General features: G+C 37.5%; 1 protein-coding gene across 2 annotated transcripts in view; it reads left to right on the top strand.

Annotated features, from left to right (window-relative positions):
• Positions 1 to 18,359, top strand: part of spz4 (Spaetzle domain-containing protein 4) — an 81,111-nt gene that overhangs the window by 45,974 nt on the left and 16,778 nt on the right. For both annotated transcript variants that reach the window (XM_090370626.1, XM_090370627.1), the window contains exons 3-4: positions 8,425 to 9,153; positions 12,854 to 12,976. In XM_090370626.1, the coding sequence (XP_090226752.1) occupies positions 8,425 to 9,153; positions 12,854 to 12,976 (852 nt within the window). The remainder of the gene's footprint in view (positions 1 to 8,424; positions 9,154 to 12,853; positions 12,977 to 18,359) is intronic.

Raw genomic sequence — 18,359 nt, 5'->3', positions numbered from 1 at the left:
GGATGACTACGAACACATCGTCTACATAGCGACACCAAAAGGCGATGTGATCTGGTGCATGTGTAAACGCACGTCCCTCTAACTTCTCCATCACGATGTTTGCTGTGACCGAGCTGACAGGGGAACCCCTGGCTGTGCCATGTATCTGCTGGTAGATCGAGTCATTAAACATGATTGCACCCCCTGTTAAGCACAGTCTGAGGGCGGCGGAAATGTCATCAGGCGTCAGTCTAGTTCTGTCGCTAAGGGTTCCATCATTATCCAAGAGTTGTTTTGCACAAGAGATGGCAAGTTCCACTGGGATGGAGGTAAAGAGTGATACGACATCGAACGATGCCATGACTTGATCTTGCGAGATGGATATAGTGCGGATCCTTTCTATGAACTCAACACTGTTGGAGACGGTGTAGGTGGGCTTGCCAACTAGAGGAGAAAGAAGTCTCGAGACAAATTGAGACAGCTCGTAAGTCGGTGATCCACAGAAGGATACATAGGTCTTAGTGGTGTGCCTTCTTTGTGCACCTTCCGCAGGCCGTAAAACCGTGGGATCTGACACCCGGAGGTGATTACGGGTTGACTGTGTGATTTTTCTCTTGCTTCAGCCAAGTGTTGATGAGGATATTCACCTCTGACTCCCATCGTTCCAAAGCCCTGTTGGGGTTGATGGTTAAGGGTTTCCATTTGAAACTCCTTGAGCCTACCACTCCCGGTGCCGAAGCACATCCGTGGCTAGGTTCATCTTAACTAATTTGGTCAAAATCTTTGAGGTTCTGTTATTAAAAACATTTTAAAATCATTTAAAATAATCATTTTTCTTTTAGCTACTTCGCTCTTAGCCTGTTCTGAGAAGAAAAAGTCTTTAGCAATTTTCATATCTTGACTTTCCTAATCAGAACAGTTACCGCCCCTGCCTCGGGGAGGCGAGCTTCTACTATCTAGTAGCTTACGTCTTCTGAAAACTTCATTTACGTAATCATTAAAATATTTAAAATTCGCACTATTATCAAACATTTTTATAAGTGTCTCTTTCCTTAAAAATCCTATGTTCCTTTCCAGGAAAGCTCTGGTGTCTGTATATTGGACACAATTCAGCATTATGTGCTCAGCTGTCTCAGGGTTCCCGCAAGTGCACAATCCAGATTCATGTAGACCAAGCTCTGACAATTTAAATTTTAGTCCATGACCTGTTATTAGGAATGTTGCATTCCTAATGCTACTGTAACCAAGGTTTTTCTCTTTGTATCTACTGCCTCTACACTCGGTAGAAACAAATAGGTCTGTCTACCTTTTTCTGAGTCTTGCCAGGACTCTTGCCATTGGTTATTGATATCCCTTAGAATTCTTGCTCTTTCGGTTCTTACATCTTTTCTTGTATACACATAGTCATTTTCTGGACATGTTCTTATATTCATAATGACGTTTCTTATATTTTTCGTGTAATACAATAATCCTTTTAATAGGACCTCATAGTAAGCCGGCATCCTCCCTGCAACTACCTGCAAGGCCTCGGAAGAAACAGTCCGACATGCTCTTGTAATGCCCAACAGTGCAAATCTTTGTGCTTGGACAAGGTGTTTCTGGACTATCACAATTTCTACTCTATGTACCCAAACTCCAGCTGCATATGTTACTATTGGGACAAATAGACATTTGTACAGTAGATTTAAAGATCTACCTTTTATGCCCCAATCAGCTCTTACTACTCTTCGAAGCTTAGCATACAAGAGTCTTATTTTATTTTTCAAATATTTCACATGTTCTGTGAAAAATAATCGTTCTAACTGGAGGCCCAGATACTTCACCACTTTCGCATATCGAACCGATCCCTCGTTCAGCCGCAAGGTAGGAGGTCGATTCATGCTCAGCCTTTCTTTTAAGAGCATCTGCATAGTCTTTCCAAGAGATATCTCAAGTTTGTTCTCAATACTCCACTCACTCAGAGAGCATAGAGCCACCTGCGCTCTTGCTTCAATCTGTGAACGTGCATCTCCATGGACCAAAAGTGCTAGGTCATCTGCATATGCAACCTACTGAACACCTTCCAGCTCATTCTCAAGAACGGTATCAAATACTATACTCCAAGCAAAGGGGCCCATCACCGAGCCCTGAGGGCAGCCGCGATGCATACCTTGTTTTATTTGTTCATATCTTGTTTTAACAAGGATGCATCTATTGTTAAAGTAGCTTTGCATTACTTTATACATGGTCCTTGTACACCCCATTCTTCTTATTCTAGACAATATACTCTCCCACCAAAGTCTGTCAAACGCACCACGAAAGTCTACAAAGATCCCTAGAACATATCTCGCGTCGCTCCGCTCCACAATTCTGGTCAATCTAAAGACTGCATCCTCAGTACCTTTTTCCTTGTTTAAAACCAAACTGGTTTTCTGAGGACATAGACTTTTCTTCATATAGTTTATTCAGTCTATTCACACACAGTCTTTCATAGACCTTCCCCAGAACTGAGAGCAAAGCAATCGGTCGATATGCTCCAGTTTCATTTAAGAGTCGATCTGTACTTTTTATTAGCAGCCTTCCCTTCCAGACCTCAGGGAAGACACCCTCCTTTACACATCTATTGTACAAGTCCACGTAAATTTGTGGAGTCAGCATAAATGCTTTCTTCAACACAGCTACTTCTACCCTATCCAAGCCCGGCGACTTACCATCCTTAGCCCGGAATACAGCAGACTCCACTTCATGGTACGTAAAATCACATTCTTCGCTTTCCATTATATATTCTTCATTCTCTGTAACTTTATTGGACATATTTATTTCTACTTCTAATCTTGGAAAGAGCTCACTCAATATTTTACCTATAGTATCTTACCAGTTACGAGTTTGGTTGCCCTCATCTCCTACTGTAGTGCATATGTTTAGAACTTTAGGTTTTAAAATTTTGTAAATCGTTCCCCATGGGTCTCGGGATCCTTGCTCTTCTACATATTTCTTCCAATGGAAGTTTTTAGATCTATTTATTTCATTTACATATTCCCTTCTTTTTTCTTGGTGTACCAAAACATAATCTCCCAAAATATCTAAATTTCCACGTCTTCTATGGTTTTGGCATGAGCGCCTTAATTTATTTACTTCTTTTCTTAGTTCGGACAAATTTGAATTCCACCAGAAAACTGGCCTACTTGGTATACATTTTAATCGCATACTATATTTACAAGCTTCTATTATTATATTTGTTATTACATCAACATATTGGTCTGCGGAAAGATCCTCCCAGCACACATTTGACACCATATCTAAATACTTCAATTTAAATCTTGGCCATGCAGCAATCTTTACTGAAAACCTTTCTAGATCATTTCAGATCCTTACTTGATTTTGGCTTTCTACAGCAAAGAAGATAGCATTATGATCACTTGTGGTATAGTTTTCTACAACTTTCCAATCATGTACACAATTTCTTATCGCACCTGTTGCAAGCGTGAGATCAATATAAGAGCAACCATGAACTGTAGAATAAGTCGGACCATGTCCTTGAGTATTTAGTAGCTCCATTCCTGAAGCCACTATAAACTCTTCTAATAACGCTCCTCGATCGTCTGAATTCTGTCCTCCCCATAACGGGGAGTTGGAGTTTGAATCCATTGCTACTATTACTTTTTGAGTTCCTATAAGCCGGTTTACTTTTTCTAGATATTCAATGTCAGGCTCAATGCTACCAGAATGCTGACAATAGAGAGTCACTAGGTAAATTCTGCCGAATTCACCCTGTAGTTCACAGCACACAGCGTTCTTGTTACATAGCATTAAGATCTTAGTTACGACTATGTCTGGTGCTCTCACTACAATCGCTGCATTTGGTAACTCCCCTTCAGACAACACTCTGTAATTTTGTGGGTTTGTTTGTTATTTGGTTTTTAGGAGCATTAGCAACTAAGGCCATATTGCTCCGGGATATGCGGTGGTCATTCCCTGACCTTTCCGCATCCTCCGTATTTGGTGGTGACGGGCTCGAACCCCGGTCTAATCAAGAAGCGTGTGCTACGCACTGCTGCTCCTTCCCACCTGGCTACGGAGGCGCCGAATTTTGTGGGTAACCTCTTACCTGACATTGAACAGCATAGGGCCCCTGTAATAGAGCAACAGCTATATTGTCTTTCTCCATAAGAAAATTCATCTGAGAGGCCACGCTTTTCGCTCTCTGGGCATTCAATTGTATAATTTTTAGTTTTTTACCCATAATTGATCTTTCTTTTATATATTTCGAGAGCTTTATTATATTCAAGACATGTCTTACTCACAGCTTCATGGCCCGCTTCCAATTGATTTCTTATACAGTTACAACAACTTGGCTGCTTGCTTTTATTTGTGCAATCTTTAAAGGTGTGTCCAACTCCTCCACAGTAACCACAACACTTTTCCTTTTTGCAGTATTTCGCTACATGGCCATACATCAAACATTTGTAACACTGTAACTGGGAAAATTTCTTTAAATCGGCACGCAGACCAACCCACCAGCAACCTTTTCTTATTACATATCTTCTTCCAAACACTTATGGAAAATTGTAATATCCAATTCTCTGTACTGGTATCTTTAGACTTTTGGATAGTCAATACATCAATCCCCTCCTCACAATTCTTTTCACTTATACCTAGGTCTTTCAAATTTTTTGTCCATATTTCTTTTAACAACTCTTCTTTCTTTACTCCTTTTTCCACATCAAATAGCACTATCTTGGGCATAATTGGCTTTGGTACACTACACTTCAATCCTAAGGATCCTAGACCAGAACAACCTTTAATTTTGGCAATATCGTCGTCAGTCATGGTCTCCACAACAACACCACGGTCTCTAATAGGACGTATATTCTTAACTTTCACATCTTTTAGCATTGGACGAATTTCTTTTAAAATTCCATCTTTAACGTCTTCACTCGTTTTAAATCTAGACGTTGTAGCCTTCAAGATTATTACTTTTGATGGTTTCTCTTGACTTTCTATTTCTTTCTTGGTCACATTAGCATAAGTAATCTCTAGTTCCTTTTCTCCTTTATTTAATCTTTCCTTTAACAAAGTGTTCTCTAATGGCACATCATATGCTTTTGTAGCCAGTTGATCCCATATTTCAAGAATTGTTCTTATACTGGCTGTTGGAATCTTGCTCACAGGATCCCATAAAAAAGAATGTAACCGTTCCCTTAACTTCCGAACATTTTCGAAATCTTTATTCTCCGATCTTATTTGGACTTTTTCATCTTTCTTTACTTTCTTTCTACTCTGAGAGTGTGACCTTTTTCCTACACTAACATCAGAGTCACCATCTTGTGATCTTTTCTTTTTATTAGAAACCTCCAACTGTCCTGCAGTTTGTGTCTGTTGTGAAGCTCCAGAGAGCGACGACGATCTGCTTTTAACTGGCGTTCTGGCCAGGGTATTTCCTAGGAAAATTTGATCTGCAACTTCTTCAATTTCGCTCACAAGTTCTTTATTTAGCAATTGTCTTTGTTTAACCGTCAATTGCGAGGCTGCAGTCGCTACCTCTTCTTCCATCGGATCAAGCTCACTGCTTGATGACGACATTTAAATTATATAAATAAAACTCACTATATACAATTTAAAAGCCCAAAAGTCAACAGTGACTATGGACAACTATATACAATATTTACAATAAGAGCAAGGATCCGTTGACCTCGATTTAGCTTCAAATGGATTTTAAAATCGATTAAAACCATCCACCTCCCAAGTTAAACGGGAGGTGGTCCCAGGGAAGAAATCCTGAGGGCACGGAAATGCAAAACAAACCAATAAACCCAACTCAACACAATAAGTCCGTTTAGCCGAGCAGGGATTCACCCCGCTCGCCCACCCCAGACTACGAGGAAGTAGGGCAGTCAAACTTTGGAAACACTAATTTAAAGGAACTATAATAAAAAATTGTAATCAACAATTAACTGTTTTTGCTCAGTAGCTTACGCTTTAGAACCTTAGAATCAATGTTACCCCAGAATAACCCCTGGGGCATGGTTAAGGGTTTGTATACGGTAGTGTCTCGTAAGAGCAGTAAGGCTTTCGCCATGTAATCAGTGTGGTTCATTACAACCGTACGACGGCCTTTGTCCGCCGGTAGAATGACGATGGATGAATCCCGTTTCAGTGCCTTGAGGGTAGAAATCTGTATACGGTTGAGGTTTGAAGAGACGGGGCGGGCATGGTGTAGAACTGCTGCAGTCTTTAAACGGATTGCGTTGTCTACATCTTCTGGGAGGCGTGATAAGCTTGCTTCCACACCCAAGGCGATGTCGGTGATCGGTGGGTGTTTTGGAAGAACGGCAAATGTCATGCCAAGGGTCAATAAGTTTATTTGTTCTGCAGATAACTGCTTGCTGCTTAGGTTCAATACGAAATCCGTGCAATTTGTGAGAGGGGCATTAAGCTGGCGCCGAAATTGATGGGATTCATTAATTAAAGTATTGAACTTACGTTTCTGTCGGGCACAATAACGATCTGATTCTCTGACGGCCTGGTAACATAAAGTATTGATTACCTTGGTGTAAATAGGATCGGGAATCAGAGCCTTAAGGTCGGCAAGTAGGGCTGCTTTGCTCGCTGAAGCACGTTGTATGTCACGACTCGAGAAACGTCTCTCAGAACATAAAAGGGCGATCCGTTTGGCAGATGTAGAACACTCAGCTATCGCCGAGCATGCCTGGACAACCCACCACGACATCGACCCACACCGCGATGTCGTGGTTGTGGACAGGTCCCAACATTACCTCAGGCGTACCTGTTTGGAATCGCTAAATATAAAATGCTCGGACACCGCTTTGAACAGGAACAGTGGTTGTCAAGTTAACCCCATCACAGAGTCAGTAATTCTATCCATAGACAAACGCTGGGCACGTCACCACCATACGTCACAGCCACAAACAATTAACCACGTGCCTCACGCACCATCCTGGCAGTGCATCTCTATTCCAACTGCCATTCAAGTATTTTAATCCGATGAAGGCTGCCACCCAGCCGAAAGCTAATTTATTTATTGTAGTTTTATTAATGCTCTGTGTAACAAAATAAAAATAAATTTTCGCATTATGAATCCAGAGCACGTAGGCCTGTTTTATTATCATTAGTTTGTCAACTCAAGACTTCTTGAGAGGAAATGCCCACTATATATACTTTTTTTATTATTATTTTGGTGTACTGAGCGAAATGCGGAATAAGAATAGCGTAATACTAAGGATAACTCTTTTCCTCATATGTATTTATATATCAGTTACAAAAAGATTATCGGATCGCAGAATACGTCATGTTTCAATGCGAATCCCATATTGAATTTGAACAGTCAAATGTTTTGCTATACTGAGTAATTGAGATGTCTTTATAAGTAATTTAAACCATTTAATTTCGTTTCCTTGGAACAAAAACTGAATGAATTTTATTCAATATAAAGATGATATTCTCAATTTTAATTTAAAATAAATCTATAACTCAATAAGAGTTAAATCATAATGAAAACTGTTCTTGCGGATCTGTAAATAACAACCACTCAGGGAGTGGTTATTTTGTTCGGTGAGATTACATGATGCAGTTAATTTTATATGAATATGGCAAAGGGATATCGCCTACCTGTTAAAGATAGTATTATGCTGCTTTGCATATAGGAATACTAAGAACAGAGCGGCACACTTCACTTCCTGAATACTTTGTGCAAGGGTGGACATGTTTGTGCCACTATCAAAGAGTTGTTTCACGAAAATGTAGTTAGATTATTATCACCTGAAAAAACTGGTATAGCTGACTTAAGTTCTTTTGGCTTCCTTCGTGATAGCATAATGGTTTTGCGATATGTCATTAGTTTGGAGACGTTGAGGTTTGAAGAGTGGAGGAATTCTTAAACACTTCGGGACTATAGTTAGCCGATCGCAGGCCGAACGACCAGGATTTCCCGTGTTTTTTTTTTTTTTCAAAATAAATTATTCACCGGATTTTTTCAGTGTGCAAACATGCAGATAATGTGAACGCTAAGTGAATGCACATAATACATTGGTGCAATGTGGCTTAAGATTCTGTTTTGCCGTAAAACTAAGAACATCAACAGTGCTTCTGTAATTCTATACAATTCGTAAGAAGAAAGGTAAAGGATCGTGCAACTGCGACGATTTTCTGTTCATAACATGCTGATTGTTTTGTTTAAACCAGAATAGTGTAGTGTTATACTCTTCCCCTCTCTTTAAGGAGATAGAAGGAAGCTAAAATATCAGGAAATGCTTTTCTAGCGTTTTGTCAATTGACTGTTTGTGACTGAGATATGTTGGAACATTTGAGCTGCAGACTAAACAGAGTTCTTATTGATTTAAAGGTTGAATCATTATAGATAGTAAGGTTATCTATTTACTTTTAACTAATAGCTATAAATTTTCTAAGCGATATGCTGGTAAATAGCTTTTTGTAATCTCCTTTCAGGCACTCTGTGAGAAGATATATTTATGAAAACCAGGGTCTAATGAAAAGGATGTACGGAGATGAAAGACATATACTCATCTTAAGAAATGAAATAGAAACTCAGAAAGCGAGATATGACCCCGACTGGAAAATCATGAGAAGAATAGGGACTGCACGTTCCGCTCCCGGCATGAGATCGCAGCGCCGTTCTTCTTCAAAAAACACAACAGTTTCTCCTCATTCAGAGAACACCACCTCCACAAATTTCCCGACAGAAAGAGATGTGCCTATCGAAACAACGGAAAGTATATCTAAGACGAATACAGGTACCACAGTTACTTCGACGGTAACTTTGACGTCCACGAACGCGACCGTAACTTCGACGTCCACGAAGGCGACCACAAATCCTACAGAAACAACTACGGAATACTCAACTTCAACGGACACTCAGGAAACTATGAGTACGCCTCGTCCGTCTATCGTTACCTTTCCTTCGTCTACTTCCAGAAGGACTAGCAGTACCACTACTGTTGACTCAACCCTCCCACCTACTACAACTGCCAGTGGCCTTCAAACAGACATGGAGTCCCGGGACGAAGAAGAACAGATTGTCGAAACTGATTATGAGAACGAAGATTCTGTACTTCAGTTTAGGGCGGGAATTTCGTCAAACAGCGTTGAAAACACCGAAGAGGAAGAGAATCTAGAGAGGATAGAATCCGCTACGGAGCCCCCTCCGAGGAAGGGAATGTAAGCAGCTTCTTTTGCTTAAATATCTTTTAAGAGAAGAATACAAAAATCAATTTCGTAAAATAAAAAAGTAGTTTAACTTAAAGATTTATATTATTCCTTAAACTGTCTTAACATTTCTTTTTTTCTGAATCATTAGTTGAATATTATACTATCGATAATAATTGCAAGTTACGTAATGAACAGATTAGTTTTCATTGCATCCAAAGTCATATTCACGGGCTAGGTATATCTAGTTTCAAGAAATTCTTGTAGGTTGATTTTTAAGACCAATCACGCATGGGCAACACAATTTCATCGCAAACAGCTCAGTATTAAATCGAAGTTATTTCATTATAATGTTGAAAGTAAGCAAATAAATTAAAATTCTGCATAGACTATCAATGTAAACACCACCTTAAAAATTTCGAAGTCTCACAGTTGCTTTAAGGAAATGATAGCAGATTCGCAAACACATGTGAGATATCAAATTAATTTTGTGGAAGAGCACTAGGTCTGTCTGTCCAACTATTCTTTGAGTTTGGTTCTGGCAATTTTAAAATGACCAGAGAATAGCGAGGTTTTTTTTAAAAAATCAAATGACAAATCAATGTATACCCCGCAACAGCTTTACTGCTTTAATCGCTTTACAATTAACTAGGAATTCTAATTTTGCAATTAGGATAATATCAATATCACATGAAATATTTCTCTAAATAAGAAATTAATTTGTTTCTAATAATGCCTACCGAATCGCTATTTTTTGCAGCCACAGAAGAACGATCAACAAATTTTCCTCTTATACATTGTCAAAGAACAATTATTCGGAATCAGAAAACATTTAAGTTCACTAAAAATATAAAATTAAACTTAGTGTATTCATTTAATTATTCACATAATTAAATACTACTTCGTATAATAACGTTTACTTATGTAAATTATAACTTTTAACAAAGTTTAATTACTAAGTTTAATAACGTAATTTTGCATTTAGATTTAACAGCATATCATTTACGTTATTTTTTTTATGAATTGTCTCGTCTATGAAATGTTCTACATTTCAACCTAAAACTAGCGAGAGTTTTTGTAGTTTTGCTTCAAATAAAACTGTAAGGGAATCAGGAAAACTGTTTGGACTGATTCACCCAACTGCCATTTCTCTGAGCGTCGGTGTTGCGATTGAAGCAAGTGGATGCCGTTGTCCGAAATTGAAAAAAAAAACCCGTAACTGGCCAAATATATTCAACCATGAATTATATCTCCAATACCTGGATGGTTGGGGGAAGAGAGAGACAGAGTGGATCCATATGGCTGATGGCAGTTTCAATTACATATTGCAAATACTCGAATGAATGGATTTGGTATGTTTCAGGCTAAGTAAGCAGACAGAACTTCATGTCATACTCCTCAAACCACTTTGGAATGATGCAGTTCCACTGATGCTTGTTATTTTCCTGTTGGAAGTAGACACCCGCACAATCTGCTATTACGTTTAGGTCAGCTGTATTCCAATCATTGATCTAAGGGTTTTGAGGTATGACCAAACATCTTGTGCACTACCACACTGCACCTATCAGCCTACAATGTCTTCAACTTGATGGGCTCTTACCAGCGTACTATTTTTTTCTACGCCATTGTCCGATTTGAGAATGAATTGTAGTTCTAACAAGCTATCTGCTTTAACATCGTGTAAAAATCATTATGGGAATCCTATAGTCTTGAAACTTTTACTAAAACATGTTGGACAGACAACTTGTGTAGCCGAGATCCGCTAATATTCTTAAAATGTGACATACGCTAACTTATTGTGATTTTCTCTTGTAGAGGGTCTGTGTCCTCATTTTGAATTTAATCAATGCAGATGATACAAAGGTTAGCAAGGTGGTTGGTGACAGTAATGACGGTATGCTACTGCAACAAGATCTAGAAAAAATTAGGTAGATGGGCTGAGAAATGGCAATTGACGTTTAAAATTGACAAATGCAAGGTACTGCGTATGGGTAACAGTAATCCCAGGGTATCGTACTAACTGTGTGATGCTACATTCAGGATAGCAGAAATGAAGATGATCAGGGGATCATTGTACAGTCAGATGTGAAGTTCTCTGAGCAATGCACATAGGCTGCCAGGACAGACCTTGGGTTTTGTTAATGATATACAGCAATTTTGCCAGAAGAGATAAGGAGGTGATTATCCCATTGTATAAGGTAATAGTCAGGCCAAATCTTGAGTATTGTATACAGATCGTGAGGCCTCATTTTAGGAGGAAGGATGTTGACCAGCTGGAGCTGGTACTGAAAATGGCAATGAGATTAGTGAAGGGAACAAAAGGGTACTCTAACCAATAAAGGCTCCAGTTCTGCAAATTGCTGAGTCTGGAGACTCAGCACTTGTGAGTAGAGCTGACTATGATGTTTAAGCTCAATTCTGATGGGATTCTTCCTCTTGCTCAGAACGAACACACACACACACATGGGAGCAAAAATTCAAATTGAGAAATGATTGTTGTAGAACAGATGGTCGGGTGGTTGATTGCTGTAACAAACTTCCATCTGTTGTTGTGTAAGTGGTGGATAGCTTGAATAAATTAGATAAACTATTGAAGAGGTTCGCCAGGTGAAATGGGAAATTTTTTGTTTTTTTCCCGCTGATGCTGTGTATAATTTTTTTTTTTTTTTGGCATCATTTGCCACTACTAATAACAATATATACCATAAATTCTCAATGTAAATGAGATTAATGAACGAGGTGGTTAGTGGAAATGTAAACGTACCGAATATACTCATGTTACCACTAATGAACATTTCTGGCAACCGTGAAGTAGAGTTGAATTATATTGAAAAATAACCGTAAAGAGACAAAGCAGACCACGAATGCGACTTTTTTGGTGAATCGCCCAAATAAATCAACATAAGGTCTGATTAAAAGATTATGGGCTCCTGCTGCAAATATTCTGCAAGCCTTCGGCTTCTTCCTGTAGGAAAATGGCAGTAGTAAGGACAAAGAGATTAGTGAAGGCGCCAGTGTAAAGAATTCACAAGAGTATTTGCATGCAATGAACCCTAGGTCAGTGGGAAATCTCCACTAATTGTTTTCGTGGACAAAAAAACCCTTATGTTAAGGGTTCCTTTGTCCACGACATATTTTAAACCTTTGAAATGGCACTTAAAATTTCTGTGGCGGTTTTTCTCTTACAGTGACTGCACTTATAAAGATTAATCTTTCTAAATTCTTTTTACAGTTTTATTCATAACAGCCACTACCCTTTTTATTGAGATTAAACAGTGTTTAATACCTCCTAGTAACACGACACATTTTTAATATGAATACTACAGACAAAATGTTTATAATGTAAAGATTTATTATATGAAGATTAAGAGGTTTTTTTCCCTAACGAAGTGTGCATCATATACAGAATAAAGTTTCATATAGATTGTATGAAAATTCTACTTATATAAATTAGTGTACTAGTGAAGCTCTTTGACCAACCAAAATGTATTGTACGCAGAAATATTTTAATATCTAACCATTTTAAATTCTACACTAGAAATTAAGGATTATTTTGGATAAGGAAGATTATATCTACACACTCTCTCTCTCACACACACACATAAAACAGAGCCTTCAACTGTGAGGGTATAATAAATAAGTTTGTTTATTTAAATAATATTTACCATACCAAATCTTCATACACTATATTTTACTATTTATTTTATTTCAGTAATGCGTGTCCTGTTAAAAATGAGGTTGTAGCACCTTACTGGGCAAATAACACACGAGGAGAAACTCTTGCATTACTAAATGTATATCCATTTGAACAGTATATACACTTCGAAACGTGCTCGTAAGTACTACTCAATTCATCTTTCTTATGTTAGTTCAGTTGAATTTAACATGTTCCAACCATACATATTTTCTCCCACTACATTGTGTGATGTAATTTGTGTATGCAGCCATTTAATTGAATTTAATTTCTGCACTTTGTACCTGATACCTGAACTTATTGTGCGAGTAATAATTGTGCAGTTATTGATTTATACGTCAATGTGGACAAGTATTCATATGGAATATAGTTCGTCGTTTATTTAGGATTGAAAGCGACTAAATCAATAACTATTTTCTATGTGACAACAGGTTTCGTGATTTCCACCCACAGGATTCGACAGCGCTAAGAACAATTCAAATCTGTCCAGTGGCGGTCCGAAATCTGAATGATTTTCTTCAAGTACTAAATTATATTGCTTTGTGTATAATAATGAACCTTTAATTCCCTTGTTAAATTACATACTGGTGTTTAATACTAATTGCAAAATTTTCTTGTATTATCAGTTTTATGGCCTTCTATCAATCCGTGAAAAATAGCATGTTCAAGAAGAAAATGCCAAAAAAAAATCTCTGTAACGAATGCCCTTCGTTTCTTGTCTTTCGTTTAACGGAATTTCGGAAGTGGTTCTTGGCAATCGAAAATGCTTTTGAAAGCGCAATTTATTTTGCGCCAATTACGACTCCGAATAACTTGATTTTTAATGTTTATAGGCACTACTTTGGAACTCGGTACTAGAATAGTTTTGAGTATTAGTTGCTATATGATGATCAATTCTCCGCAGTTATTGTTCATGATTTAAGCTCTGAACGTTGAGGTTAATGATTACTTCTACCCATTAACTTCAACGTTAAACCTTAAACCAACTTAATCCAGTTGAGATGACTTAGTCAAATAAAAGTTTACGTAGATGCAAAAGATAAAACTTTTACTTTTAAAGGAATCGAGTTAATGAATTAACTGAATAAGTTGAAAGAATGCATCAGTCACGTAACTGCATTAAACAAATGATGAGGTATCGTCCAGATAATCGATGTGATGGATAATGGCAGAATTTTTTTTTTTTATCAGATTGCAAGTTTCTCCTGGTTTTGACAATTCAGAGTTTGAAAATCTCAGCGGAATTTTTGGGGTTTGGCAATGAAAAAAAATGCTCATTTTGGAACCTTTAGAAAAATGTTTTTATCAAGTGTTAGTCAATATGTAAAATGAAAGTACCAGCTCGCGGTGCAAGTTCCATTTTTTTTTAAACCAGAATATCAAAAATGTTTTTGCTAGGAAGTGAATAATTAACGAAATAAAAAAGGGCATCTAAATCACAAGTAATGAAGTTAGACAATTACATGACTGCGTCATTATAGTTTAATATTAACGTCGATTTTCGTATTTCGTAATATTTTAGCACTTAAAACCAACTGCGTTTTTTTATTTCGCACTGATCAAAAATTTCAAGCGATACTTTTGAGAATGTTTCTAAATGTTTCAAATATATATTTATACATTACATATTTTTGAATTTATTTTTTTTACATTGGCATAAAATACTTGGGTATGGATAGGGGCAGGGCATATTAATGGATTACGCCGTTTACTGTATGACGACACCCTACGCCTTTCTTAGTAGTATAAACTTGTGTTGAAACATAGTATGAATCCAACAAGTAGAAGGTCCAGTTTAGTTCATGTCTGAACTGGAAGTTTTTGAGAACAGCTACATTAAAATTCCCAGCAGCTCTTCGTGCTTGGCATTTGATGCTTCCTGATTAGTCTGTGTGGCCTGGCTTGAGAACACTAAGGCAGACATCAACTATGGTCTCCTGCTGGTTAAGACTTATTCCACGAACCTAAACGTGGTGCTGTTGGTGGTTCTTCAGCAATGGGAAGTCATTCTCAATACAGCATAATTATTTCGTTAAACATACGAGTATTTTTGGAACCAGTTAGTTAACTGCGCGGTTGCCTTCCTGTTTTTATTTTAAAATTTAATATAATTAAACTTTTCATCGAACTTAGTTATTTTAATAACTAAATCCTATTCTTACCTTTTGCTTTTCGTTCCATCAATCACGTTTGGTGTAGATTCATTCTGAAGAAATTGTCTTCAAGCAAAGCATGGTCTAAATCATGTTTGGTCAACATTGCTGGTTGTTAAATTATTGGCTTCAGTAACGTAAAAATTGAGCGTGGTCGTGGACATTTTTATTATTTTTAGCGTGTTTGTGGTGAATAAGGTGAGCAAATTTCTAGTATGAATGCAAACTTCCGTTTAAGACCATAGGATTACACGTAGAAACATACTCCTATAACTGTACTAAGGTTTCCCATCATAGCAGGCGAGTTATACAGAGAAGTGACATTATGGGAATCTACTTTTAGAAATACTCGTATGATATACAGATGTCACGATGTCCTGCGAGTCGCATTTGAGATTGTTTTCCAGATTGTTAGTAATTAATTTAGCGATTCGCCCTTTGAATATATTTCGTTCATTACAGGTTAGGCTCTCGAGAATTAACCGAATTTCATATTGCTTAGCGATTATAGATTATACTTGTATTCATCGAAACATTGCTGTGCTAAGGCCCAATGACCTTCGGCTCCTGTCAACCAACCACTTGCCTGACTGAGTTTACTACCTGATAAGTCTATCAGTCAGTTCAACACAATGTTATTTATTGTTATGATGTAAGTTTTGATGCTACACTTCAGTAAGTGTTATTTATCTGCTATTTCAAGTTTTCTCGTTTTGCACCTAAAATCAAATTCCTCAAATGGCGTACGATTATTCCACCCAATAGAAATAAATTACAGCTGAAAAATTATATCTATCGAAGAGGATATTTCCTATACATAATAAAATAGTTTTTATTTTATTATTATTTTTTTTTTTTTGTATTTAACTTTTATTTCCTGTTTTCAACGGAGTTATCATATAAAAAGCTGTCAGTGTTATCTCGACAGCAATATAACAGCAAGGTGTGAGGTTAACTGGGCAGTTATCTCTGTGAAGGTCTACAAGCTGCGCTCTTATTGATACGTATTTGATAATTTGCATTTAATATTTCAGAAATCCCTTGTTTTAATTCTATCGTTACCTACAGTTAAACTTTTATAACAAACATAATAGGCATGTTTCAGTTACGTTGCAAACTACTGCGCTTTTGTCATCAATATCTTAACTTTGTACATCATGCAGTTTGCATGAATTATGCGCAGAACATAATAAAAATAATATATCTCAGAAAAGCAAGTTCATATTCTACAAGAAAATTTTATTAAATAACAGATAGTTAAATATTCAGCACAATATATGTATATTCTAAGAGATGTAAAATACACGTTATTTATATATTGTATACTATTTAGCCATTAGTACTAAAATGGCTAAATGACAAAGGGGACGTTTTCTACAGCCATCTGCCAAAAAAAGGTAAATAGAAAATTTTTCCCAATCACTCATACTCTCCTCATAGTTAAAAAGTGATTTTCTAATTGTTCTTTGAACTTTAACTCCACCTCAACCACCATGGCAAACGATTTATTACAGTGATCAAGCAAGCTGCCTGATTGTAAACTTCGCGAGATCTGTGTTTCTGTTACTCCTTAAGATTTCATTTGTAGCCACTAGTTAGTTCGTTTCATACCAGTGATCCTTCCCTTCTACATTTCACTGAACCCCTTCAGGGCACCTATAATGTTTAATTTCCAAGCTTTGTAGTCTGAATCTTTTAAGCTGTTATTCACGTGAACATCGATTAGCGCTATTAAAAATATGGTTGCTTTCTCTAAATCCTCTCTAGAAGCTTTCCTTCAGGTATGATCTCGAGACCTGAACATAATTTTAATTGCGATCTCGCTGTCCTCTTATACAGAAGGATAATGAAGTATTCCCCCCTACTTAAAGTCCTATAAATCATAGGACATCAATCGCCTTCCCGGCCGCCCGTTTATACTGCACGGTAAATTACGTAAGTACCATACTCCTTAGTCTTTTTCCTCCTAAGGCGCATTTAGGGCTAGAGCCTCAAGCTGCGAACAAATTTAGACTATGTATATAAAGTGCTTAGCATCATAATACACAGCCATTTCTGTATAAACAGAAAATTTTTAAGGTGGCATCGTTTTAGGTTATATCTCATATTGTGAATACCTTCACAACGAGTTGCCATGATATTGCACTACTTCGAATAAGTAACGCTTCACCTAAGGAGAAGACTAGTGTTACTTATTCTCAGATAGGTACCACCACCCAGACAGCACTGTTTCAGGGCTATTTGGCCCTTCGTCAGTGAGTGGGTAGGTACCCAAGTGATGCAATGATGGCAAAAACAGTTATGAAGTATAACTCCACAATATGAGAGATGCCTGATGGTGTATGATGTATTTAGACTAAGGCGCATTTAGGGCTAGAGCCTCAAGCTGCGAACAAATGTTTTTTTGCCATCATTGCATCACTTGGGTACCTACCCACTCACTGACGAAGGGCCAAATAGCCCTGAAACAGTGCTGTCTGGGTGGTGGTACCTATCTGAGAATAAGTAACACTAGTCTTCTCCTTAGGTGAAGCGTTACTTATTCGAAGTAGTGCAATATCATGGCAACTCGTTGTGAAGGTATTCACAATATGAGATATAACCTAAAACGATGCCACCTTAATTTTCTGTTTATACAGAAATGGCTGTGTATTATGATGCTAAGCACTTTATATACATAGTCTAAATTTGTTCGCAACTTGAGGCTCTAGCCCTAAATGCGCCTTAGTCTAAATACATCATACACCATCAGGCATCTCTCATATTGTGGAGTTATACTTCATAACTGTTTTTGCCATCATTGCATCACTTGGGTACCTACCCACTCACTGACGAAGGGCCAAATAGCCCTGAAACAGTGCTGTCTGGGTGGTGGTACCTATCTGAGAATAAGTAACACTAGTCTTCTCCTTAGGTGAAGCGTTGCTTATTCGAAGTAGTGCAATATCATGGCAACTCGTTGTGAAGGTATTCACAATATGAGATATAACCTAAAACGATGCCACCTTAAAAATTTTCTGTTTATACAGAAATGGCTGTGTATTATGATGCTAAGCACTTTATATACATAGTCTTTTTCCTCCTGTACCATTTTTACTTCAATCCCTCAGTTTATAAATAACTCCTGGATTTCTATTACTCAATTACTTCAGCAGTGCGCATACATATTGGAGCCCAAATTTCCTTTTCGCTGATTGAGACGGCCACCAACACAAAATTTAACAATTTCAAAAACAGTATACTTTTAGTATAATTATGTCAACCAAATTCTGTACAGAATTTGAGCTTTTTAAGTCATGAATTTACATTTTTGTATTGCACTTTCACAAAAAAAAACCTTTCTGCTGTATACTGTAGCCCCCCCCTTTCAG

Source organism: Mastigoproctus giganteus, chromosome 3, assembly GCF_048544385.1.
Source record: "Mastigoproctus giganteus isolate SK-2022 chromosome 3, ASM4854438v1, whole genome shotgun sequence".
Classification (NCBI taxonomy): Eukaryota; Metazoa; Arthropoda; class Arachnida; order Uropygi; family Thelyphonidae; genus Mastigoproctus; species Mastigoproctus giganteus.
The sequence above is the reverse complement of the archived record's forward strand: the minus strand, read 5'-3'. Positions and strand labels throughout refer to the sequence as shown.